Source organism: Protobothrops mucrosquamatus, unplaced genomic scaffold (genome assembly GCF_001527695.2).
Source record: "Protobothrops mucrosquamatus isolate PMUCROS unplaced genomic scaffold, P.Mucros_1.0 scaffold_88, whole genome shotgun sequence".
In the NCBI taxonomy this organism is placed as follows: domain Eukaryota; kingdom Metazoa; phylum Chordata; class Lepidosauria; order Squamata; family Viperidae; genus Protobothrops; species Protobothrops mucrosquamatus.
The window spans coordinates 558096-583571 of record NW_015386164.1 but is presented as its reverse complement, the minus strand read 5'-3'; the positions used below and the strand labels follow the sequence as shown (position 1 = coordinate 583571).

Here is a 25476-nt window from a genome sequence, read left to right as displayed (position 1 = left end):
GAGGAGGAGGGAAGTAGGTAGGAAGGGTGAAAGGGAGGGTGGACGCGGGCGGGGGGGCTGCTGAGCATCTCTGAATAGATATGGGGGGTTTGTTTTTTCTTTTGTTTAATGTATACCATATTTGTAACTTGTTTGTTTATTTGAAAATTAATAAAAAATTTGAATATCAAAAACCAAATAGCCACAAATCCTGGTCAAGAATTGATATGATTTGGATGACATCTGAATTGAGGATGGATATACAGGAAATTGAGATAAAAATAGGTACATGGGCGGACCATAATCCTTTAAAAGTGACATGGAAAGAAATAGAAAAAAACCCAAGATGGACTTTAAATCAATCAGTACTAAAAGAAAAAAAAATTATAGAGTTAGTGAAAAAAGAAATGGAATTCTTCTTTAAAGAAACCAAAAAAGAAGATACATCATTACAAAACCTATGGGATACAGCCAAAGCGTACTTCAGAGGCATAGCTATAATGTATATGGCAAAGAAAAATAAACAGAGAAGACAGCAATATCTACTACTAAAAGCAAAATTTGGGAAATTAGAAGCAGAACTACAAAAAACCCTACCAAAAAAGACCTTGAAAAGAGAAATGGAAATAATAAAACACAAATTAAATCTGTTGGACTCAGAAAAACTGGCAGATCAGGTAAAGAGAGCAAAACAAAACTTTTTTGAAAATGCTAATAAACCAGGAAGATGGTTAACTTAAAAAACAGAAGGAGAAGAAAATAATACACAAGTTAGTAGATGGAAAAGGTTGTCTACAATTCAAAAATGAAGAAATAAAAAAGATAATTAAGGAATACTATAAGAAATTGTATGATAAAGAAGAGATTTCAAGAGAGAGAAGGGCTCAATATCTGGAAGAAAGTAAACTTTCCAAAATTCCAGAGGCATTTAAAACTATGTTAGAAGAAAGGATTACAATGATGGAGATATGAGAGGCTATAAAATGACAAAAAAATGGGAAAACACGTGGCCCAGATGGGCTTCCGGCGGAGCTCTATAAAAATTTACAAGACGTATTAAGCGAACCACTGAAAGATGTTTTTAATGGACTCTTGTGAGAGGCTAAGCTTCCAAATATATGGATAGAAGCAAATATTACTTTAATACCAAAAGAAGACACAGATTTGACTTATATTAAGAATTATAGACCGATTTCATTACTTAATGTGGATTACAAGATTTTTACTTCAATAATGGCAGAGAGACTGAAAAAATACTTAGCTGAATTCATACATCCAGATCAAAACGGCTTTTTACCAAAGAGACAAATTAAAAACAATTTAAGAGTGATAATGGATGTATTAGAATACTATGAACTACATCCAGGGAAACAATTAGCATTAATATTTTTAGATGCCCAAAAGGCATTTGACAATGTTTCTTGGCAATTTATGACTCAACAACTACAAATAATGGACTTTGGAAAGAACTTTACAAATATGATAAAAGCAATATATGGCAACCAGACAGCAAAAGTGATTGTGAATGGAGACTGTACTGAGAGCTTTGAGATAAGAAAAGGCACAAGGCAAGGATGTCCATTATCCCTATTATTATTTATCTTCACTTTGGAAGTTCTAAATAGAAGGATTAGACAAGATACAGAAATTAAAGGACTGAAGATAAAAGACGAAACATATAAGTTACAAGCATGTTTATTTTAAACCTGAACTTTTCTTACTAGATATAATGCCTGAAAAGATTAATAAGCAAAGTCTATATTTGATTTTACACGTTAGCACAGCAGCAGGAATAATCTTTGTGTAATATAGGAAGAACGAAGGAGAAAGAAATAATCAGAAAAATATTGGAATGAGCAGAGATGGACAGATTAACTATGAGATTGAAAGATAAAGAAGACATAGATTACTACCAAACTTGGGACTTATTTTATTGTTGGCTAGAAGAAAGAATGAAGGATTAGGAATTGAATATATATTAGCATAGCTGAGCCCAGACTGCTGGTTGGTTAAAAAATTAACATGTGTATGTAAAAGAAAATCAATAAAATCTTTATTAAAAAAATAAAAAAAAATAAAAAAATGAAGGGATAGAAATGGAATGAAGGGAACAAAAAATTGAATGAAAGGAAAGGAGAGAAAAAGTAATTCTGCAGGACAAGAATGGGCAGGGTAGGGCAGGGCAGGACAGGACAGGACAGGAAGAGAGAAATTCTGTTTGGATGTTAAATCATTAAATTCATCAGACAAGGAATCTTTTTCCAAGTAACAATAAATCTTCATGTTAATGTTCAAAAATATCCATGCAGTTCAGCAGTGATGTCTGCATATATTGCTGTTCTATTTTCAATAGCCTTTTCTATTTCTAATAGGAAGTATATCTCTCTGGGAAGAAACGAGTCTTCCTTAAATTCTCTGGTTAAATTCTATCCTGTTTAAGCCTCTGCTGGTTTAAAACATAGGCTTCCAAATTTGTTGTCCCAGTTGGCATAAAAATATCTCTTGTCTGTAATAAACTATACATTTCAGAACCAAAAGGGCCACAAAAAGGTGCTCGCATGAAGCAATCTACAAAAACGTTTACAGTGACTTGAATATATGGAGGTTGTCTTATTAATCAATATTGTTTCTCTTTGAACTTCTGCACAATTTTGCACTGGAGACAGAAGAGGGCAAATAACTAAAACAAATGATTGAATTAATATAACTAGGAATCAACAACACATGCTTAGTAGTTTAGTTTTGGGTCTCATAGATGTTTTCTCTGCATGTTGTCAACATCTTCTATAATGGGTATAGATTCAATTATTTCCTTGTATTGTTGGAAGTAATCTCCAAGTGCAACCCTTTTGCTTATCAACAGACCACTGACCACATCACAGGATAAGTCCACAGCAACTTTAAAACTTGATTAAAAGAAATTATTATCTCTGACATTCTGATCCTTTTATGCACGACTTGCATTCTTAATGATTGCTAACAGGAGAGTACTTATGCTCACCACACATCTATAATATTTACATGGGCACTGATACCGTAAGAAATTATTAAGATTACTCTTTTTTTAAAAAAATCATTCTCTTTTTAAATGGTAGCTTCTTTGCATTAAAGTAGAATCAGTTGTTTCATAGAAAAATATCTTAAACTTTAAATTAAAAAAATAGTGTTACTAAATAGTTATGTAGGACTATATATGGTTTGTATGGATATAATTCAGCATAGTTAAATCCAAATTTAGGAGAACTCACATAAATAGGAGAGCAGAATATATTTGCCATGGGTGCCATCTGCTTACAGATCCCATGACTAAGCTCTGTGCACCTCCTTTGGAGATAAACAAACATGATACCTATATACATCCTGTACATATTAGTTCACTGATTAGCAGTTATTAGTCGTAGTGTACATAGGAAAACAACTTGATCATAATGATGTTAGATACCCTCAGCATAAAGTTAAGGTTTTAGTGTGATGGTGCAAACCCATGCAAAACAGGTTCCCTGTTTAGATATGTGGCCCAGTACACCAAGTTGAATGTGCCAAATAAAACTGGAAATACTATTCTGGACATTCTATCAATTTTGCTAACACTGTTAAATGTTTTCTTTGCTTCTTGTGGTTTGGTTTCTTGTTTGGCTTTGTGGGATTCTGAAGTGGTAGTGGCACTCTTGGAGATGGTTGGGAGAACAGAGTCCTTGGTGATGTTTGGTCCATAATTGGCAACGGCCACTGCGTAGGCATTGTTTTTCTTAATGACTGAGGCCTTTTCTTTTTTCTGTTAAAAGATATTATTATTATTAAATATCTTCAAATTTTTCTGCACCAACAGACAAATCTAGTTCATTCAATTCACAATAATTGTGCCTCAGATTGACCTCACTGACTATGGTACTGCCATTATAGAAAGTTTCATGGACTTTTGGCTAAGGCCATGTGTACTCTATGTGTGACTCTTCAATGATGACATGATTCATTTCCTTCACTGTGATGGAACAATGCTGCTTTCATGCTGACCAAATTGGAAGCTTCTCTAGGTACCTATGCTTCAAAGTGAACCAACTCTTATGCAAGTAGGCAGAATATTTTTAATTATTATTTTGTAAAACAAATTATTCTGCAGTATCTAGAGATGGAGAAAATATCATAGATTTATATTATTTCATTCTGCATAGATATATTATTTGTTGCTATACTTCAAGAAAAGGAGTAAGTTAGAAGATCTGCACGGTAACTAGCACCTGCAATGATGAGAAATACCTCTTTCTTTCTTTCTTTCTTTCTTTCTTTCTTTCTTTCTTTCTTTCTTTCTTTCTTTCTTTCTTTCTTTTCTCTTTGTTCTTCACTATAAGAACAGCACGATATGGAAATGGTTGGAATTGCTTTGTTCCAGGATGTTTTTTCCAACTTGAGTCAGCTCTAGAATTTCATGGTTGTCTCTCAATTGCTAACTAGGTCTGAACCTGCTTAGTTTTCCAAGGCTAGTCAAAGCTGTTTTGGAGGAATGGCAGAATAAATGTCATCTGTTCTTGTTGCTTGTAACTTTCTGGAGCCCTTGTACTAAAAGACCTTGAAACAATTGGTGGTGAGGAAGAATGGAAGAACCATCAACTAAACTGGAATTGAGCTATCTGAATAATTCTAAATTGCAAAACCCTAAAGTTAATGTCACAGATTCATGAAAATTCAGAATTAGTCCTTTCCCTTCTACTTTTGATTTTATAGTTTATAAAACACAGGTTAGTGACAGTTTCCCATCCCCAAAAGGGCATCAGTGCTCTGATATCTATAAATCAGCAGGTAAATGATACAAAATCCAAATTCTGAGGTTCAATTTTCCTCTTCTCTTTCATCCTTTTCCTTGCAATTACCCATACTTTTACTTGAATTACAGTTTAAAGTAAAGTATATTCACATGAAGTCCACCTCAACTATGGTTTTACTAGCATGTTAGGAATGCTTCTGTTTTCTTATTGCTATGTAACTGGTAAATACCTTTTTTAATTTTCTCAAATTTCTTGTACACATAATAGAATTTGCAGAAGCAAAAATCTTTTTTTAAAAAAAATAGCATTAGCTATTTTAGTACTAAAAAAGGAGTTTTTTTTAAAGAAGAAAATTCTTTTAAAAAAGAACTGCAGATGCCAAATAATTTAAAACGGCCTTTTAGAGATCTTAAAAATCCAGTTTATTTTTATTTTGTTTTAGTCAGCCATACATCTGGAGAAACGAAAACCAGAAATTTTGGATTGTTCAAGGGCTCGGTTAAACAGGGATTCCAAAGGGATTTTATTGGATGAGCAGGGCAAGGCTGGTGGACATCACACCACTTTTATTTTCTCCTCTGCATGGTCTTTGTACCAGCACTATTCCAATCTTCCTTTGTCCCTGACTCATTGGCTCTAGAATAACATGCCAAAGTCTTTATCTTTGGCTTTTTTCCATTCATATCCATCCCTAGAACCTCTTCTCCCAGAACAACAACATTTTGGTTCATATCCCAGAACAAAATAGGCTTTTTTCATTCTACTTTCAACTGAAAACATCACAAACATGTTTTGGTTCAGATGGATCAATAGAACCAGATGTTCTATTTTGTGTTTCATTAAAAAATGCTTCCTGATAAATAAAAAGGTTTGTTAAACCTATATTTATTATTATTATTGCTGCTAAAGCCTTTTGGGGACTACATTTATCCATCTTAAACACAGAATTTCTCTACTGAGATCAAACATCTCTGAAAACGGAAACAATTTTTTTAAAAATAAAACATTTGCTTTAGTCAAATGAGAATCTGAACAATTACATAAAAGATTATATAAATCTATGATAGCTCTTCATTTATCATGCTTAATATGGTTAAAATTCTTTCAGTGGTATCTTTGGTTTTTCCTTATAAAAATTGTTGAAGATAATGAAATGTGGTTGAAAGTTTTGAAGGAAACTTCAAAGGAAACTAAACAATTATAAACGTGCTAATGGTTTAATTTATGGGCAGCCTTGGGATAATATTTGTTTCTTCAAGATGAAGCAGGTAAAGAAAAGTTCCATATGAGCTGTTTAATTTCTGCTGAAGTGCAGACCCAAACTCTCTACTTCTTTTTCTAATCATTCTTGCTTTAACATACCCTGTCTTCATATTGATTTAAGACTTTATTTTTCAGTAATGGAAAACTATTAATGGGAGATGCTGCTAAATTGATTTTTGTTCAAATTGGAAAAAACCTTAAACATCTTTTTGATCACTCACCTTATCATTGACTATGCTTTTTCCATCCCACGCCCATCCTCTTTTTGTGAAGTAATTTACAGTGGCAAATTCTATCAAGGCAGAAAACACAAATGCATAACAAACCGCAATAAACCAATCCATAGCTGTGGCATAAGCTACTTTGGGCAAGGAATTACGAGCACTGATGCTTAGCGTTGTCATTGTTAGCACTGTTGTTACTCCTGTAGGGTAGGAAAAAAGAAAGAAAAAAGAAAGAACTTGATCAAGGTAATGCAAAACGCATGGAAAGTTTAGCACCAGAGCAAAAGACAATGAAGGGATATGATTGTCAGAACCCATATCTATCTGATTTCATACTTCCCTTGCTCTTCTCTCATATTTCATACTTCCCTTACTCTCTTTCTCTCTCCCAAACTCCATTATCTTCTCTCCCTGGGTTCTGCCATACTCCTAGAGGGGAAGGGGGAAGGATCCCAGGTTTATTGCCTTAGCTTCCTCTATTGCTACAATGTAACACTTTGCTTTCCTGCATTCTTTCTCTATTGCTACAATGTAACACTTCGCTTCCCTGCACTATTTCTCTCTGTACTTCTTCTCCCTAAACTGTCAACTAGCAAAGGGGGAGGAAGAAAGAATTACAACCTCCGGAACCTGGCTTATCTCTCTGTTCTCAAGAGAAGGTGCGAAGAGTCATCTAAACATCACTGCCACGACCAGAGCCGGCCCGATGTTATCTCCCCTTTCCCACAATGGACTTAAAACCTGGGGATTGGCTGGTTTGAACCGTCCGGATGAACTATGGGGTGGGGTTTGCTTGGGGACACTTTAACCTATCGATCTGTATGGGAGCCCCTCAGATCCTGTCTAGTATGCCTGCTATCAGCTTCTCCTAATAAAAGTTCCTTTTGGAAGAGCTTGCTTCCATGAGTTCTGCTTTCTTGGGATGAGGTATTGAAGTGGGTCCTGACATTGATAGAGAATTGAACTCAAAAGACAAAAACGTACAGAAATTACAAATAAGATGAAATAATAGAATGTTTGGGGTTTATTATTTTAAGGAATCTGCACCCCAAAAAGTCAACATGACAGTTGCAACTGTGCAATCAAAGCCTCACTTCTTTTTTTGTATAGATTTATTAGTTTTTATAGGGTTAGGAATAAGGTGGGTCGGGGTTGAGGTTGGGATTTGGGTTAGGGTTAGGATTAGGGTTGGGGTTTTTCTAAATAACATTCTCAATATTTAGCAAACAGCATAATGTCTGGATTCATGTGTTTAACAAACAATAATAGATAATAGTTAATTATCATAAACAATATGTTAATTAATAACTCAATAGCCTTCTTCTTGCTAATATATATTCAAAATTACATATCACATTCCTTTCTCTCTAATTCATTTTTCTAGCCATTGATACAAATTATCCCATGTTCTAAAGTACACTGAGTCTTCTTTCTCTTTTATATTTAAAGTCAATCTATCCATTTCTGCAAACTCTACAGTTTTCTTAATTAGTACTTCTTCAGCTGGTAAATTTTCATTTTTCCAATGTTGGACAAATACAATTCTTGCTGCCATTAGTACATATAGTATTAAATATGTGCAATCTTTCTCATAATTAGCTCCTATTATTCCTAACAAAAATAATTCTGATTTAAAGTCTATTCATTTTTAGTCAGTTTCTCCAAACATAAATGTATTTTAATCCAAAATCTTTTTTGCTTTAGGGCATGTCCACCAGATATGACAATAAGTACCTGTTTTTTGTTTGCATTTCCAACAGTTGTTTGAAGTATTTTTAAACATTTTTGCTAATCTCACTGATCTCATATGCCATCTGTAAAACATTTTATATAAGTTTTCTTTATATGCCACTGCTTTAGTTAATTTAATATTTCTTTCCCATAACTTTTGCCAATCTTCTAATTCTATATTATATCCAAAGTTTTTTGCCCAAGTTATCATTATTTCTTTTACTTGTTCTTCCTCCATCTTTAAGTTTAACAGAAATCTATAGAGTTTCTTAATCAACTTTTCATCTGTTTTTAGCAGTATCTGATCAAATTCTATCTGTTCTTTATAAAATCCCATTGTTTTACCATCTTTTTCATATCTCATTTTAATTTGCAGATATGGCCACCATGCTAGATCACCTTGTTCTTGTAAGTTTTGTCTGTCTTTCAATTTTCCTTCATCGTCCAAAATATCTTTATAAGTCACAACTTTATCGTAGTTAATTAAATTTGGGTAAGCAAAAGCTTCCATTGTTGAAAGCCATTCAGGTATCTTAATATAAATGTTTTCTTTTATTTCTTCCCATTCTGAAAGAAGTGCATTGCTTATAAAATGGTTTTGAAAGTATCTATGTATTTTGTTCTTCCCATACCACAGAAAGGCATGCCAACCAATTTGTAGGTCATGCCCTTCTAGGTATAATAGTCTTTTGTCTCTAAGCATTATCCATTCCTTAAGACATGTTAAAATAGTTGTTTGGTAGTATAACCTCCAGTCCAGCAGTCCAAATCCTGCACTTTCACTTCTTGTAGCATTTTCACTTTAATTCTAGCTTTTTTTCCTTGCCAGATAAATTTCAATATTATTGTATTCAGTTCATCAAAAAAGGCTTTCCCCAGCCTTACAGGAATCGTAAGGAGTTTCTGGTGACATCACTGCAAGATGGGCGCTGGGGAATGAATCGCCCTTCCCCAAGCCCGATTTCTACCAGCTGGGGAGTCCAATAGGACCGAAAGTTGCCCTGTAGAGGTGACTGGCCAAGGCGTGAAACTTTGCAGATCGCGGGTTAGCGATAGCTGGCCTGCTTGATCCAAAGGAGCCCTCGGGACCGGCAGGAAGAAAGGCTGACCGCACTCATGCAGTCTGCCAGAAGCAGCTGATCATTGGAGACAACGAATTTTAAAATGGAAGGCAAAACAACCAATCTGGGTGAGACTACTTTCCTTATCTCTCTACAAGTGGAAATATCGGTTCTGGGAAACAGCATTTTAAAGCATCCCTAAGCTCCAGGGAGGAGGGATTTTTCCCTTACCCCTCCCTCATGAACTATAAGTGGTGGTTTAAGCTTTTGGGAAATTAAAACTGACTTATAACAATATTGTGAAGATGATTGAGGCAAAAAAGGATAACTTGGAAAACTTTTGGTTTTATAAATCTTTTTTTGTTTATTTCTTGTTTGGAAACCATCGGGTTTTTAACTTCTTAAACTTTTTCAAAATATGGTGGGAATGGACATCTAATGACATCTAATGGCAAAACTGAGAACTACATGCAGTCTTGCTTTTCTTTTTGTCTTTATTTTACTGAGTTGCTCTGATTGGAGTAAAACTTGGCTGTATGCCCAGACATATCTTACAGTTTAAACATTTTGGTGTCCTTGGAATTTAAAGTCCTGGAGATTGTGGATGGAAAAGAAAGACTCTTTTTGGATTGCCCTGTCTTACAGGATGGATTACAATTATAAATAAAAACTGTGTTTGAATTCATCGGACTTCCCTGGATTACAAATATAGCTTGACCTGGAATCTTTACAAGCTGTTTTGAAAGAGTGAATAACAAGAAATCCCTCCGAACAGAATACTTTGGATTACAAATTTTGATTTTTTTTCTTTTCCCCCCTATTTTTTCTTTTTTCCCTTTTGCTCTTTTTTTTACCATTTACCATTTTTATTGTTTACCTCTCCTATTTGTTAGGAGCCTATTGGATTATAAATTTTGACTTACTTAGTGGATTACAATGTATGATTTAAAGATAAAGATGAGCGCTCCCTTATCTAAAGTTGGAAAAAAAAGATCTTCTGCTCCCTCTTCGGCTTCTGCAAGTCCAGTCTATCAGAGATCAATTGATACAATGCTTCAACAAGAAAAGGCTAATACCTTCCAAAAGGACACTCAAGCGACCCTACAAGCAATTCAAGAGGCAATGGTGGTCACATTGAGAAACCATGAGGAGTTGAAAAGTGATTTTGATAAAATGAATCAAAAAATTAACAATATGGATTCTCAATTTGAAAATGTTAAACAGATGATCACAGATAATTAACAAAGATTTTAAAAAATAGAAGATAAATCAACTGAGGTTGACCATAAACTAGAAGTTTTAAAAGATGAAAATCAGAAGTTGATCCAAATAAATGAAGAACTAGAAGACTCGATAGCTGGGATGGAGATGGAAAGAGCCTCATACTTTTTAAGATTTCAAAATATAATGGAAGATAAAGAAGAGGATCTCCTAGGCTTGATAACCAAATTATTGGCAGACACATTAGGAACTGGGAAACAGCAAATGGAAGAATTAGACCAGATCTATCGAGTCAACTCAAGCTATGCTAGAAGAAATAAAGTCCCCAGGGAAGTACATGTTAGGTATCTTAAAAGATCTACAAGAGATGAGATTTTGAGAAGCGTAAGAGACGAACATTTGAAATACAAAGAAAAAGAAATTGTAGTCCTCAAACAAATTCCTAGGAGAATAAGAGAATCCCGAAGAGAATACCAGTTTCTAACTAGGAAATTAATTGAAAAAGGAGTGAATTTCAGATGGCTGATTTCAGAAGGGATTTTAATTTACTGGGATACGAAAAGATATAGTCTGGAGATGCCACTTAAAGCAATGGTTCTTCGACAACCATAGAGCATTTTTGGAAAGAGGTGACCCTGAATCCGGTACAAAGACAGAAACAAAGAAGCAGGAAGAAATGGCAGTAGAAGGAGCAGTCAAACCAAGAGAGGAGAAAGAAATTAAAAACACATATACAGAAGAAGGAGCAAGACCAAGAGATCAGAGACAGATAAGATTGACTAGAGGATTAAGACCTAGATATAATTGAAAGAGATGGAGGAGAGTGGGATTTTGTCAATGAATATAAATGGACTACATTCTCCTTCAAAAAGGAGAAAAATCTTTACACGATTACAAAAATTAAAAATGGATATAATTTGTCTTCAAGAAACACACATTAAGAGACATTATAAATTGTTAGAACAACCAGAAATTGGTAAACTTCACTTTGCATTAGCACTTCAAAAGAAAAGAGGAATAGTTTATACATTAAAGAAATGATGAACCCCAAACAAATCTAGGTGGATGAAGAGAGGAGAATATTAATGGTGGAAATAATGATGGATCAAAAACAGATACTGATGGTAACAATATATGCACCAAATGATAAACAAGAACAATTTTACCCAAAACGTTATAAAAAATATTAGATTTAAACTATCAAAATCTTTTTATAATGGGAGACTTTAATGCAATAACAGATGGAACTTTGGACTACAAAAGCGCCAAACAAGGGAGAAAAGGAGGAAATATATTACCTAAAGCTTTTTTTAAAATGACAGAAAAACTCTGTATCCAAGATATATGGAGAGAAAAAATCCAAAGAAATTACAATATACATTTTACTCAAATAGACATAAATCATGCTCTAGAATTGATATGATATGGACATCTTTGGAACTTAATACGATGATATAAGAAATTGAGATAGAAACTAATGTTTGGGCAGATCATAACCCAATAAAGATGACTTGGAGAGGAACTAAGAAAAAATTAAGATGGTCCTTGAATAAATTTATATTGAAAGAAAAATAATTTTTACAACTAGTGACAAAGGAAACATTTGTACGTGAGAATGGGAAGGCTTTTGGAGAGATGTGTGCATGAGAATGGGAAGGCTTTTGGAGAGATGTGTGCGTGAAAATGGAAAGGCTTTTGGAGAGAATTGTGCGTGAGAAAGAGAGAAACAAAAGGCTTTATCAAAATAATAAGAATTGTATTAATGCAAGGTTGGCAAAAGGGAATATTATTGGAAGAAGAGAAAAATAAACAAAGCTACTATGTGGACTATAGAATTATAGAAACTAATTGTTATTGATTGTTTTTTAAATATAAACCAGACAACATAGATACAGTTAGGCTGAAACCTAGTGACTGTGATTTTTTAAAGTAATAAAGGTGTTGTTTTAGAGTGCTGTGTTGTTTTTTATACATTGGCTTTTATTGTTTTTATTTGATGAGTTCCGCAATGGATACAGTTATGGAAGATGAGAAGTGTGAGACTTATGAAATTATTGGAAACTCCTGTCCTGATAGTTTCCAGCTCATCGTATAAAATGTACATTGGGTTTTTGTCTGCTATTTTATTTGTACTCTACAGTGCCTGTTCACTGGGACCAGTCTCCCTTTAGAGCAGACATGTCCAAAGTCTGGCCCACGGGCCATTTGCGGCCCGCGTTCAGGTTTAATACGGCCCTCTAACAGCCCTCCCTGCTCTATGTAAATGCGGCCCTCCCACGGCCCTCCGGCAAGTCCCATGAGAGAGAGAGACAGAGGCACTTGCACTTGCACTTGTGTCTCTCTCTCTCTCTCATGGGACTTGCCCCCTCGCAGGGCTCCTCATTGGCCCTGCGCCCGGGTGCCCCGCCCCCTGGGAGAAGGGCGGCCAGGAAGTCCCTTTCCCGGGCTGGCCCCGTCCCAGGTGCACGTGGCTGGGGAGCCATGCGGGGAAGCCCCAAGATCCCCGCTGGGAGTGGCCTGCCCGAGCCTCCGCTGAGCGGGCCAGCCTTCCCGCAAACCGCGGCCCCGAGAGCAGCCCCTCCGATGCCCAGCCGGCGCCAAGCAGCAGCAGAGCCGGAGACAGAGGGTCAGTGCCGGGGGAGGGAGGGGGCTCTGAGTTCATGGAGCACTGCCGCGAAGCGGCTGCGGGGCAGGTGGTGCGCCCCCCTGGCTTACTTGTTCCAGTCTCGGCTGGGGCATCGCTTCCTGGGCCGCTCCCTGGGCAGCCGAGCCAGCCACATGTCTCCCCGTGCTGGGCGGCAGTCATGGTTGGTGCGGCGGCCAGCGGGAGCATCGCTCCCCGGGAAGCCGAACCGGCCACATGTCTCCCCAGCCCGGGCCAGACGGCAGTCAGGCATGAAGCTCGCCTGGCTGCCGCAGGGCTCTCCGCCGCCCGGCCCCACCTCGGCCCCATCGGTGGCACCTTCCTCGGGCACTTTCAGGGAGCCGCCGCTGCTGCCCTCGTTGCTGCAGGAGAAGGAGACCTTGGGATGTGAGGGCGGTGGGGCTGGTGGCGATTGGGACCCCGCCTCGGCACTCCCCGTTGCCGGCGCAGCCGCCCATGGTGCACCCGGCCTTGGTGCCCTCCTCTTAAGACGGCGAAGTGGCTGAGGATGCAGCGGGGGCGGCGGCCGGGCCAGGGGCGGCGACGGGGACCCTGACGATGCTGCAGTGGCTGCCACCAGAGCCGCTGCCTCCCGTCCTGCTCCCCCTCCCTTCCCGTTTGGCTGAGGATGCAATGGGGCCGCCGCCACTGGAGCCGCTGCCTCCCGTTCTGCTCCCCCTCCCTGCCCCTCCCTGCTTGTTCGGCTGAAGAAGCGATGGGGATGCGGCCGGGAGCTTCTACCTTCTGTCCTGCTCTCCCCGCCCATTCGGCGCCATCTGCCTTTCATTCTCTCACTCTCTCTCTCTCTCCTAACCTGGAGGGAGAGGGAGAGAGAGAAAGAGGAAAGAAAGAGAAGAGAAAGAGAGGAGAGAGGGAAAGAGAAAAAGTGGAAAGAGAAAGAGGAAAGAGGAAAGAGAAAGAGGGGAAAGAGAGAGAGAAAGTTAGAGGAAAGAGAGAAAGAGAAGAGAAAGAGGAAAAAAAGAAAAAGAGAAAAGAGAGAAAAAGAGAAAAAGAGGAAAGAGAGAAAGAGAAGAGAAATAGAGGAAAGAGGAAAGAGAAAGAGGGAAAGAGAAAGAGGAAAGAAAGAGAGAAAGAAAGGAAAGAGGAAAGAAAGAGAGGAAAGAGAAAGAAGAAAAGAGGAGAAAGAGAGGAAAGAGAGAAAGTTAGAGGAAAGAGAAAGAGGAGAGGAAAGAAAGGAAAGAGAGGAAAGGAAGAGAAAGAAAGAGAGAGAGGAAAGAGAAAGAGAAGAGAGGAAAGAGAGAGGGAAAGAGAGAGAAAGAGAGAGAGGAAAGAGAGAAAGATAAAGGAAAGAGAGGAAAGAAAGAAAAAGAGAGGAAAGAGAAAGGGAGAGGAAAGGGAGAGAAAAGAAAGAGAAAGAANGAGGGGGAGAGGAAAGAGAAAAAGAGGAAAGAAAAAAGATTGAGAAAAGAGAGAGGAAAGAAAGAGGAAAGAGAAGAGAAAGAGGAAAGAGAAATAAAGGAAAGAGAGAGGAAAGAGAGAAAGGAAAGAGAAAGGAAGGAAAGAGGAAAGAGAAGAAAAGAGGAAAGAAAGGAGAAAGAGAGAGGAAAGAGAGAAAGTTAGAGGAAAGAGAAAGAGAAAGAGGAAAGAGAAAGAGAGAAAGAGAAAGAGGGGGAGAGGAAAGAGAAAGAGAGAGAGGGGAGAGGGGAGAGGAAAGGGAAAGGAAAGAGAGAGAGAGAGAAAGAGGAAAGAGAGGGAGAGGAAAGAGGCATAAAATAATTCATTTGCATTTAATTGTAATGGTTCAAAGAATGTTCGGAAAAATGTTCGGCCTTCCAGCACGTTCACTTCATCCAATCTGGCCCTCTTTGAAAAAAGTTTGGACACCCCTGCTTTAGAGAGTAGGATGGCCTCAAACCTGCTGGCCTTTCCAAAGGCCATGAGGACCTGGCTATATGGCCCAGGCTGGAGTTCTGATTATGTTAAAGACTCATTTTCTTCAAACCATTGACACCAATGATTGTAATATCTCTTGGCTTGTTATCTGTATTTAATTTATTTTTGTACTGTGTTTTTAATGATTTTAATTGTTGTATGAATGTTTGCTGCCCAAAGTAACTTATATGAGAGGGGCAACTATACAAATATATATATTCCTCTCATATTGGCAGAAAGAAAATGGATTTAAAGGTGACCATTTTCACATTTTAATTGTCTTTCAAACTTCCTGGAAAATTGTAGACTGTACCTAATACAGTATTAGATAGAAATAAATATGCTCATGAATTTTAATCATATAAAAAAGATTATTAAAAGAAAAACAGGAGAACAGCATCTTTCTATTCTAGCATATGAAATAATAAATTATTGGAGATTTCTGGTTTTGCGTCGTAGCGAGATGGCCTCAGGGAAGCAGGGCTCTGCCTCCCATTTCTGATTTCATCCTGCTGAGGGTCCAAAAAGGGCCTAAAGTTGCCCCAGAGATGCAACGAAGAAGGAGGGGACCCTTGTTGATCGTGGTGAGGCAATGGCTGAACTGCTTGATCTGAGGAAGCTCTCTGAACCATCAGGTGAAAGACTGGCTGCAAGCTAGCAGCCAATCGGAAGCTACCGACAGCTGGAAAAAAAGCACAACCAAGCAGATAAGCATCGCCTCTGGAACTGAGTGAGATCAACCTTCCTGCTCTATAATTGTAAAAAACTTTCCTTCAAGAAAAAAAATCCCAAAAGCAAGGCTCAGAGAAGAAAGAAGGTGGGGGGTGGATTTCTTTCCTGGCACCCCTTCCACTAGAAGAATAGTGGCAGCTTAAAAGCTTTGGGAGAAAAGCAGATAGACCACAAAACTAACTTGGAAATAATTTAAAGTTGTAACATTGAAAAATTTGGGAGATCTAAAAGACTTTGAAAACTTTATTTTCTTTTTCCTTTTTTGGGGAAAAATATTGAACAGAGCTTTCAAGAAATAAGTCCTAGTTGAAAATAAACCTTTAATGACATCTAGTGGTGGAAAAAAGGAACAGTACCAACATTTTGTCTTATATTTGGCCTGGAAGAAATGACTTTGGCTTGAAGCCCAAACAGAGATAGCATGCTAGACTCTTTAATGTGTCTGAATTTCTCAGCTTTGCAGATTGCAGCTGGAAAAGGGAGGAAAAAAAACTCTTTGGGCTGTTTTTTCTGCATGATGGATTATAACTATAAACTATTTTAAAGCCACCGGCTTTCCTGGATTACAAATACTATTTGCGCTGCAGTGTCAAAAATTACACAGGAAAATTGGACTCTTGGCTATTTTCTTTGGAAGAGGACTTGTGGATTATTAACTTGGAATAGCAAGATCTTGAGGAGTACAAACTTTGGCTGTTTGGGATTTCTGGATTTTTGGACAACTATGTGGAGTTGGTGCTGAAAGAAAAAGCTAAAAGTGGATTATAAACTCTTTCCTGCTATAGACTCCCTTTTGGAGGGGAGTGTACTGGATAATAAACCCCTATGCTCAAGAACCATTTAGAGACAGTGGAAACTTGACTCTTGGCGACTCCCTTTGGGAGAGCTCCTATGCATTATTAACCCTATATTCAGGACCTTTTGGATTACAATTCTAGGCAGAGTGATAACTTTGGACCTTTGGACAATTGTTTGAAGCTGAGATTGAAAGACAGAAGTGGATTAGAAGATTTGTTTTCCCCTTCCTGCTTCCCCTGTGTGTGTGGGAGCTTATTGGATTATAAGAGGCTACAGATAAAGACTATAAGACCTACTACAGACGAACTTAAAGGACACATGGTAATATTGATTGTAAGATTGGAGGGTTTGTATAAAGCTGATAATAGGGGTATATATTAGAACTGAGAAAGCTTTGGAGGGTGGGAACAAAAATGAGTGTTTCTAATTTAGCTAAAGCTAGCAAAAAACAACCTCAGGCCCATTTTCTACTATCCCCAGTCCTATGTATCAGAGATCAATTGATGCAATGTTACAGCAAGAAAAAACCAACAGTTTTCAGAAGGAAATGCAAACCACATTACAATTAATTCAGGAGGCAATTACTTCACATAAAGATGCAAAGAGAAATCATGAAGAAACGAAAGATAACTTTGATAAAATGAGGGAAGAAATCCACGATTTGAAATCCCAACTGGAAAACTTCCAATACAAGATTTCAAAAAATGAGCAAAGGATTCAGACAATTGAAGATAAATTAGTAGAAACTGATCAAAAGATGGAAGAAATAAAAGATGAAAACCAAAGATTGATGCAGGCAAATAGAGAATTAGAGGATTCAGTAGCAGTTTTAGCAATAGAAAAGGCATCTTATTTTTTAAGATTTCAGAATATAATGGAAGACAAGAAAGAGGACCTTTCTGATCTGATGATAGAACTGTTGGCTGGTGCATTGGGAGTGGGAAAGCAGGAAATGGAGGGAGAGATAGACCAAATATTTAGAGTTAACTCAAGTTATGCAAGAAGAAATAAAGTCCCCAGAGAGATTCATGTCAGATTTGTTAAAAGATCAACAAGAGATGAGATATTGAGAAGAGTAAGAGATGACCCATTGCAATATAAGGGAAAGAAAACGTGGTTTTGAAGCAGATACTTAGGAGGATAAGGGATTCACGAAGAGAATACCAATTTTTGACCAAAAAACTAATTAAGAAAGGAGTGACTTTTAGATGGCTGATGCCAGAAGGGATACTAATCAATTGGGACACAAAAAGATACAGATTGGATTCCATCTTTAAAGCAAAGGAATTTCATGACAGATATAGAGCTTTTCTCGAAGAAGGAAACCCAGAACTCCAACCAGAAGGGGAACTTAGAAAACAGGAAGAGACAGCATTAGAAGGGGTGGCCAAGAGAAGATGAAGAAATAGAAATCACAAATCAAGAAGAAGGGGCTAAAGGGAAAGAACAGAGACAGACTAGAACAACAAGGAGAATAAAATCTAAATATAACTGAAGAAGGTGGGAAAGGACAATGGGATGTTTTCAATGAATATAAATGGACTGAACTCCCCCTTAAAAAGGAAAAAAATCTTTACACAGTTACAAAAACTAAAAATGGATATAGTCTGTCTTCAAGAAACGCATATTAAAAGACAGCATTATACATTTCTGGAATGCCTGAAAACTGGGAAACTTTATTTCTCATTAGCACAACAAAGGAAAAGAGGAATAGCTCTATATATTAAAGAAACAATGAACTCCAAACAAATCTACTCGGATGAAGAAGGTAGAATACTATTGGTAGAAATAATGATAAATCAAAAACAGACATTGATGGTAGTAATTTATGCACCGAATAATAAACAAAAAGAAGATAGTGGATAAACAAAAATAGTGGAAATAAAGTATCAAAATATATGTTTAGTAGGAGATTTCAATGCAATTATAGATGGAAAGTTAGACTGTAGAAGTAGTAAAATAGGGAAAAAAGGAAGGGACATCTTGCCTAAGGTCTTTTTTAAAATGGCAGAAGAAATTTGTATACAGGACATATGGACAGAAATAAATCCTAAGAAATCTCAATATAAATTTTATTCAAATAGTCACAAATCATGGTCTAGAACTGACATGATATGGATATCTCCTGAATTAAGAAGGGACATAAAAGAGATTGAGATAGAAACAAATGTATGGGCGGACCATAATCCAGTAAAGATGACATGGAGAGGAATAAAGAAAAAAAATAAGATGGATATTAAACCAATCCTTATTGAAAGAGAAAGAATTTATTCAAAAAGCTGTAAAGGAAATGGAATTTTTCTTCAAAGAAAACAAGAAAGAAGATACATTACTCCAAAATGTTTGGGATACAGCCAAAGCATATTTTAGAGCAGTGATGGTGAACCTTTTAGAGACCGAGTGCCGAAAACCCGCCCCACCTGCCCCCGCTCTGCCTCCCGCCCTGCCTGCCCCACCCCTGCCCAACCCCTGCCCCGCCTGCCTGCAGGGCCACCCACCACCTCCATGGCCTGCCACAGATCACCCAGGCAGCCCTGCAGCACCATGGCAACCACACCCTCCGCCCGCACACTGCAACATCATCTGCGCGCGATGGGGCATGAGGGTGGAGTCTTGTCCCTGCTGCCCAGCCTGCCATGTCCTTGGCTGTGCTGCTCCGTGCAGGAGGGGGCTGCGGGGGGAGGCAGGGCTGGGGTGACAGCGCATGTACCCACAGAGAGGGCTCCGAGTGCCGTCTCTGGCACACGTGCCATAGGTTCACCACCACTGTTTTAGAGGATTAGCCATAACTTATATGACGAAAAAGATGAAAGACAAAAAACAACAACAAACTAAGCTAAAAGAAGAACTTACAAAATTAAAATTAGAATTACAAAGAGATCCACAAAAGAAAACTCTCAAAAAACAAATGGAGATAATAAAACACAAATTAAATTTAATAGAAGCTGAAGAAATGGCCCAACAAATCAAAAGAGCAAACTAACATTTTTTTAAAAATGCTAATAAGCTGGGGAGATGGTTGGCTTATAAATTGAAAAAAGAAAGAGAGAAGAAACTATAAACAAGTTACAAGATGTGAGAGGCGATTTACAATGTCAAAATGATGCAATAAAAAATAATTAAAGAATTTTATGAAACACTCTATAACATAGAAGAAATTCCTCAGGAAAAAATAAGGCAATATATAGAAAATGCTAAGTTACCAAAAATTTCAGAGAACTTCAAGAATATGCTAAATGGAAAAATAACAGTGATGGAGTTGACGGAAGCTATAAAAACACACAAAAATGACAAGACACCAGGCCCAGATGGGCTACCGGCAGAATTTTACAAATGTCTACAAGATACATTGATCCCATCAATGCAAGAAATGTGTAATGAGGTATTATTAAAGGCCAAATTACCAACTACATGGATAGAAGCCAATATTACGCTAATACCAAAAGAAGACTCAGACTTGACCCAGATAAAGAATTACAGCGTAATATCTCTACTAAATGTGGATTATAAAATCTTTGCTTCAAAAATAGCAAAAAGATTAAAGAGATTTTTGATTGAAAAATGGATTCTTACCAAAGAGACAAATAAAGAATAATTTAAGAATGATTTTAGACACACTGGAATATTATGAAATGCATCCAGGGAAACAAATGGCATTGATCTTTCTAAATGCATAGAAAGCTTTTGATAATGTCAATTGGCAATTTATGGTTCAACAATTAAACTAAATGGATTTTGGAGAAAACTTTATAAATATAATCAAAACAATTTATCACAGACAAACAGCTAAAATAATTGTGAATGAAGATCTTATGGAGAATTTCAATATTAAAAAAGGTACAAGTCAAGGGTATCCACTATCCCCACTATTATTTATTTTAACCTTGGAACTGTTAAACAAAAATGTTAGACAGGACCCAGAAACTAAAGGAATGGAGATAAAAGATGAAAAGTACAAATTACAAGCATTCGTGGATGACTTAGTATTTATATTAGAGGATTTGTTGGAGACAAGTCCTAAATTAGTAGCAAAGATCAAAGAATTTGGAGAAGTAACAGGACTGAAAATAAATAGAGAAAAGACTAAAGTTATAGTTAAAAATCTTACAGATAAACAAAAAAACCAACTGTCAGAAAAAACAGACCTTCAAGTAGTTAAGAAAGGGTTAGGGTTAATTAGGGTACTCTAATACAGGGCTTTTCAACCTTTTCACAGATTGTACCACTTTTAGGACATGACAATATTTAAGTACTACCAGTGCTTAGCAAGGTGTCAAAAAGGGGGGGATTTTGGGTTTTACTGATTAGATTCATTTGTTGTTATAGAAATGGCTTCTTCTTCTTGTGCCATATCCGTTATCAGACGTTGGCGATCATGTTGGCGATCCTGTTTTTATCAGCAGCCGCATGAAAAAGTGCTGCTGAGTTTTGTCCAAACCAGAAATGGCTAGTTTACAATATTATGGAAAAGTAAAAAGTTGAGGTTCAATGTTAATGCTCCCTTCTACTGCAACAGAGGAAATATGTTCTTTCCCCCTCACTTTCCCCCCTTTTTCCTCCCCACTGTGTCCTACTATTTGCTTTTGTATTTTTGTATTTTATTCTATAATCTAATAAAATATTACAAACTGTAGAAAAAAAGTAAAAAAGTACCAGTTTTAATTTCTTCTGTCGCTGTTCCTTTGCTGAATCAATTTCCATTTGCACTGACAAATGTATGATGAATTCAAACTTGGTACTTTTATGACTTGTGGACTTCAACTCCCAGAATTCCTCAGCCCTCATGGCTGGTTGAGGAATTCTGGGAGTTGAAGTCCACAGGTCTTAAAGTTGCTAAGTTTGTAGACTCCTGAGCTAGCTGGTTGGCCCTTCTGAGCTTTTCCAATCCCTTCCCTGTACCCTTAAAGACACAGGAATCAAGTGCAAAGCAAGAAAATAAAGAAACACAAACTCCGTTTTTTTCTCTTTAAGCTGCCTCAGGCTTGTCACATGTCACAATGTTGCAATCCTTGACTGAAAGGCTCTGGCAATTGCGAAGAGCTTTAGCTTTAAATTAAGCCTGTTTACCTTCAAAGAAAACTTTCTAAAAGCCACAGACAGACTCAATTAAAGGGGGTAAAACTAATTACATTTGTTTAAAGGGATTAAATCTTTCATGATGTCTTTTTCCCCTTCCCCACCCAAACCAGTTCTTTTATAGCCTCTCCTCTCCCCCTTTTTCTTCAGTTCACCTCCAGCTCCAAGCTGCTTCCGGAAGCGCCAATCAGCTGGAGTCCTGCCACTTCTGCCAAGCCCAGACAGTCCTGCAGCTGCAGCTGCCTCTCCTTCAGGCTTGGCTCACTTTGGCTCATTCCCCTCCCCTGCTACAGTTGGCTAGCAATCACGTACCACCTGCCATGTGGCAAAGTACCACAAGTAGTACGCGTACCACCTGTTGAAAAGCCCTGCTCTAATACTTGGGGATATATCTAACAGCAAGGTGCCCAATAATAAAAGAAGACAACTACATAAAATTACTAAAACAAATAAAACTAGACCTGGAAAAATGGGAAAAATGTACAACTATCAATTTTGGGAAGAATAGCAACTGTGAGAATGAAAATCCTACCAAAGCTACTTTTTTATTTCAAACAATTTTTTTGGATGAATTAAATGCATCGATATTAAAATTTATTTGGCAAGGGAAAAAGGCTAGAATTAGACTGAAAATGTTAAAAGGGGCGAAAGAAAATGGATGCTTTGGGCTACCAGATTGAGTTTTATGCTATCAAGCAGCTGCACTAACATGATTAAAAGAATGGATAACCCTTAGAAATAAAAGATTATTATACCTAGAGGGGTATAATACCTACAACTTGGATGGCACGCCTTTCTATGGTATGAGAAGAACAAAATTCATAAATACTTTCAAAATTGCTGTCTAAGAAATGCATTGCTTCTGACATGGGAAAAGATAAAATCGAGAATTTACATGAAAATACCAGGATAGATTTCGACAATGGAGGCGTTTGTACACCCAAATTTAATTAATTATGAGAAACCTGTTACCTATAAAGATATTTTGAATACTGATGGGAAACTACAACCTAAACAAGAATTGGAAGAACAGGGCATAGAGCTATCATGGTTGCCACATTTCAAAGTGCAAATGAGATACGAGAAAGATGCAAAAATATATGGTTTTTACAAAGATCAGACAGCGTTTGACCAGATACTATTGTCATCAGATGACAAACTGATTAAGAAACTGTATAGTTTTCTGTTAAATTTAAAGATGGAAGATGAAACAATGATAACTTGGGAAAATTTTTGGCACTGTAGAGTTAGAAAAATGGCAAAACCTATGGGAAAGAAACTATAAAATAACAATGGCAGCTACTTATAAAGAAAACTTATATAAAATGTTCTATAGATGGCACTTACCACCTGCAAGATTAGCAAAAATGTTTAAAAATATGTCTAGCAAATGTTGGAAATGTAGACAAAATCCAGGCACATATTACCATCTGGACATGCCCTAAAGCAAAGAACGTTTGGTCAAAAATACATAGGTGGCTAAAGAAGATGACATGAACACATGTAGACTATAAACTGGAACTATTTCTTTTAGGTATAGATTCATTGTCCTCCCTGGGGTCGCAGTTGTTTCATCTACAGCCATGCTGTTCTGATCCTGCAAGGAACGGGGTGGTTGCATTCGCCGTGAGTTACGGCGCTGTCCCTCCCACCCCGAGTGTCTGGTAAGCAAATAGTAGGTCTATGTGTCAATTAATCAAGTCCTCGTCAGATAGCCAGGCCTCCTTGAGCAATCGGCCACCCTTGGTGGCATCACGGAATATGGCCTCAGCGTTGGCAAGATCAAACATATGAGCCCATACATGTGAGGGTTGCTCTTGTCTTCTGATCGCCAACTCATGCTCATGGATCCTGGTTTTGAGCCTTTTAGTTGTTTCTCCAACATAATTGCATGGACAATTTTTACACTTAATTCTGTATATGACAGATGATCTTTCATCGTTGGGGAGTGGCTCTTTGGGGTGCATGATCCTAGTACGCAGGGTCTGATCTAGTCTGTGGGCAATGTCCTTGCAGGATCAGAACAGCATGGCTGTAGATGAAACAACCGCGACCCCCAGGGAGGACAATGAATCTGTAGCACGCCCTGAATTCAACTCTGGGACGGATGTTCAGGCTCAGTTAGAAGAAAGGGGGGAGGGGAGCAAAGAGCAAAAGCAGATGGATAACCAGCCTCTGGGCTTTTGCGCGCTAAGGGAGCAACTGTGGGCAGGGGAACAGCTTGTGAACTCGCCAATATGCTGATAGGTGCGGGACAACTAGGAGCATTACGGCTGATCGAAGCAAATAGACTGGTGACTCACTCAAGGAGCAGGGCACAGAAGCAGCTGGCCGTATAAGTAAACTCCCAGATCCTTTACTTTCACTCTGACCATGTCGGCAGTTTGGCTGACGAAAGCTAAGTGGTTTTATATTAAACAGTTTTGTTTATACTTTTATCCTGGTGTTCGATTTCTTTTGTTTTTCTAACATGCACACATCCAGGATTCGCGTTGCACGAAGCCGAAGACCCTACCCTGAAGATGATGAGTGGGACCTCGTCGAAACGTCGTGAAGATACTCTCAATCTTACACGGGAAAAGACCCGAATACACCAAGACCTGCATACCTGTACCCGTGAAAATCTACGAAAACACACACACACACACACACACACACACATATATATATGTAGGTCTTCGGTTATTCGGGTTTTCTCCCGCGTAAAATTAGAAGTGTCTTGGCGACGTTTCGTCGAAGTCACATTCGTCATCTTCAGGCTGGTGTCTTCAGCTTCGTGCTTCTAGGAGTAGTGTGTGATTGCAGCTGTTTCTTTCTTTTAATGCCAGTGGGGTTTGATCTGATTGGGTGGGAGCTTGGCTGTGTTCTGATTGGGTGGAGGTGTGTTCTGGTTGGTTAAAGAGCTTGGCTGTGCTCTGATTGGATGGGGGATTGGCTGTGCTCTGATTGGATGGGGGAGTGTTCTGTTTGGGTGGGAGCTTTGTTGTGCTCAGGTTAGTCTGAGTTGCAGGGGGATTTGAGATGGTGAGCTTCGTTGCTGTTGTTTGGCTTCGTGGTCGTGCCACATCTTTATGGTGGGTGTCAGTTTGCTTCATGTATGGATTGGAGGGGTTTAAAGTGGCTAATGATGCAGCTGTGGACTGGCTTCTAGTTTGTGGTCGTGCCTCATCATCTGTGTGGGTTTGGGTTTGCTTTTTGCGTGGATGTGTGGTGGTGATATCCTGTGTAGTTTTCATGAGTGTGGGTCTGGTGTCATGCTTTGTGTTAGGGACTCGTTTGCCAATAAGGGCGGGTTTCCAAATGGCTGGTAGGCAGGAGGTATCATCTCGTTTATTCATGCTGTGAATTAACCAACCTACTCCAAGACTCCACACACAAACCCCTAAACACAGATCCCACCACCTACCTGGAAAAAACCACTAGATCCAAAATAAAAGCCTCCCCCATCAGCGAAGAGATCCAGCAAAGAATCATTCCCAGAGAGAAATCATCCAGATGTCCTAAGCTCTATGGGCTCCCCAAGATACACAAAGAAGGAACCCCACTTAGACCCATAGTCAGCTCTATAGGCTCACCTCTACAAAACCTAGCCAAATTTCTCGCCAAACAACTACAACCCTATGCAGAATCCATCACCTCACATGTAAAAAACTCATTCCATTTCATAGAGATCATAAAGAAACAAAACTTACAGCCCAGTGACCTACTCGTGAGCTTCGATGTCATATCCCTCTTCACCCAAGTGCCAATCAAAAAAGCCTTGACAGCTATCCAAAACAAATATAACCCCCCCAAGCACATCCTAGATCTGACCAACCACTGCCTATCCAACACATACTTCATCTATAACGGACAAAAATACAAACAAATAGAAAGAGCACCCATGGGATCACCCCTCTCACCTGTCATTGCAAACCTCTACATGGAACACTTTGAAACCCAAGCTCTAGAAAAATCTGATCACAAACCCAAACTCTGGCTCAGGTACATAGACGACACCTTCATAATCTGGCCACATGGGAAAGAAGAACTGGACAACTTCCTCACACACCTCAACAGCCTACACCCCAAAATACAGTTCACCATGGAAA

General features: G+C 38.2%; 1 protein-coding gene across 1 annotated transcript in view; it reads right to left on the bottom strand.

The window, feature by feature from the left end:
• Nucleotides 1–3442: 3442 nt before the first annotated feature.
• Nucleotides 3443–25476, bottom strand: part of LOC107286107 (gamma-aminobutyric acid receptor subunit alpha-2) — a 148631-nt gene continuing 126597 nt past the window's right edge. The window contains exons 11-12 of the mRNA XM_015814406.1: nucleotides 6227–6429; nucleotides 3443–3754 (exon numbers count right to left, since the gene is read on the bottom strand). Coding sequence (XP_015669892.1) covers nucleotides 3443–3754; nucleotides 6227–6429 — 515 coding nt within the window. The remainder of the gene's footprint in view (nucleotides 3755–6226; nucleotides 6430–25476) is intronic.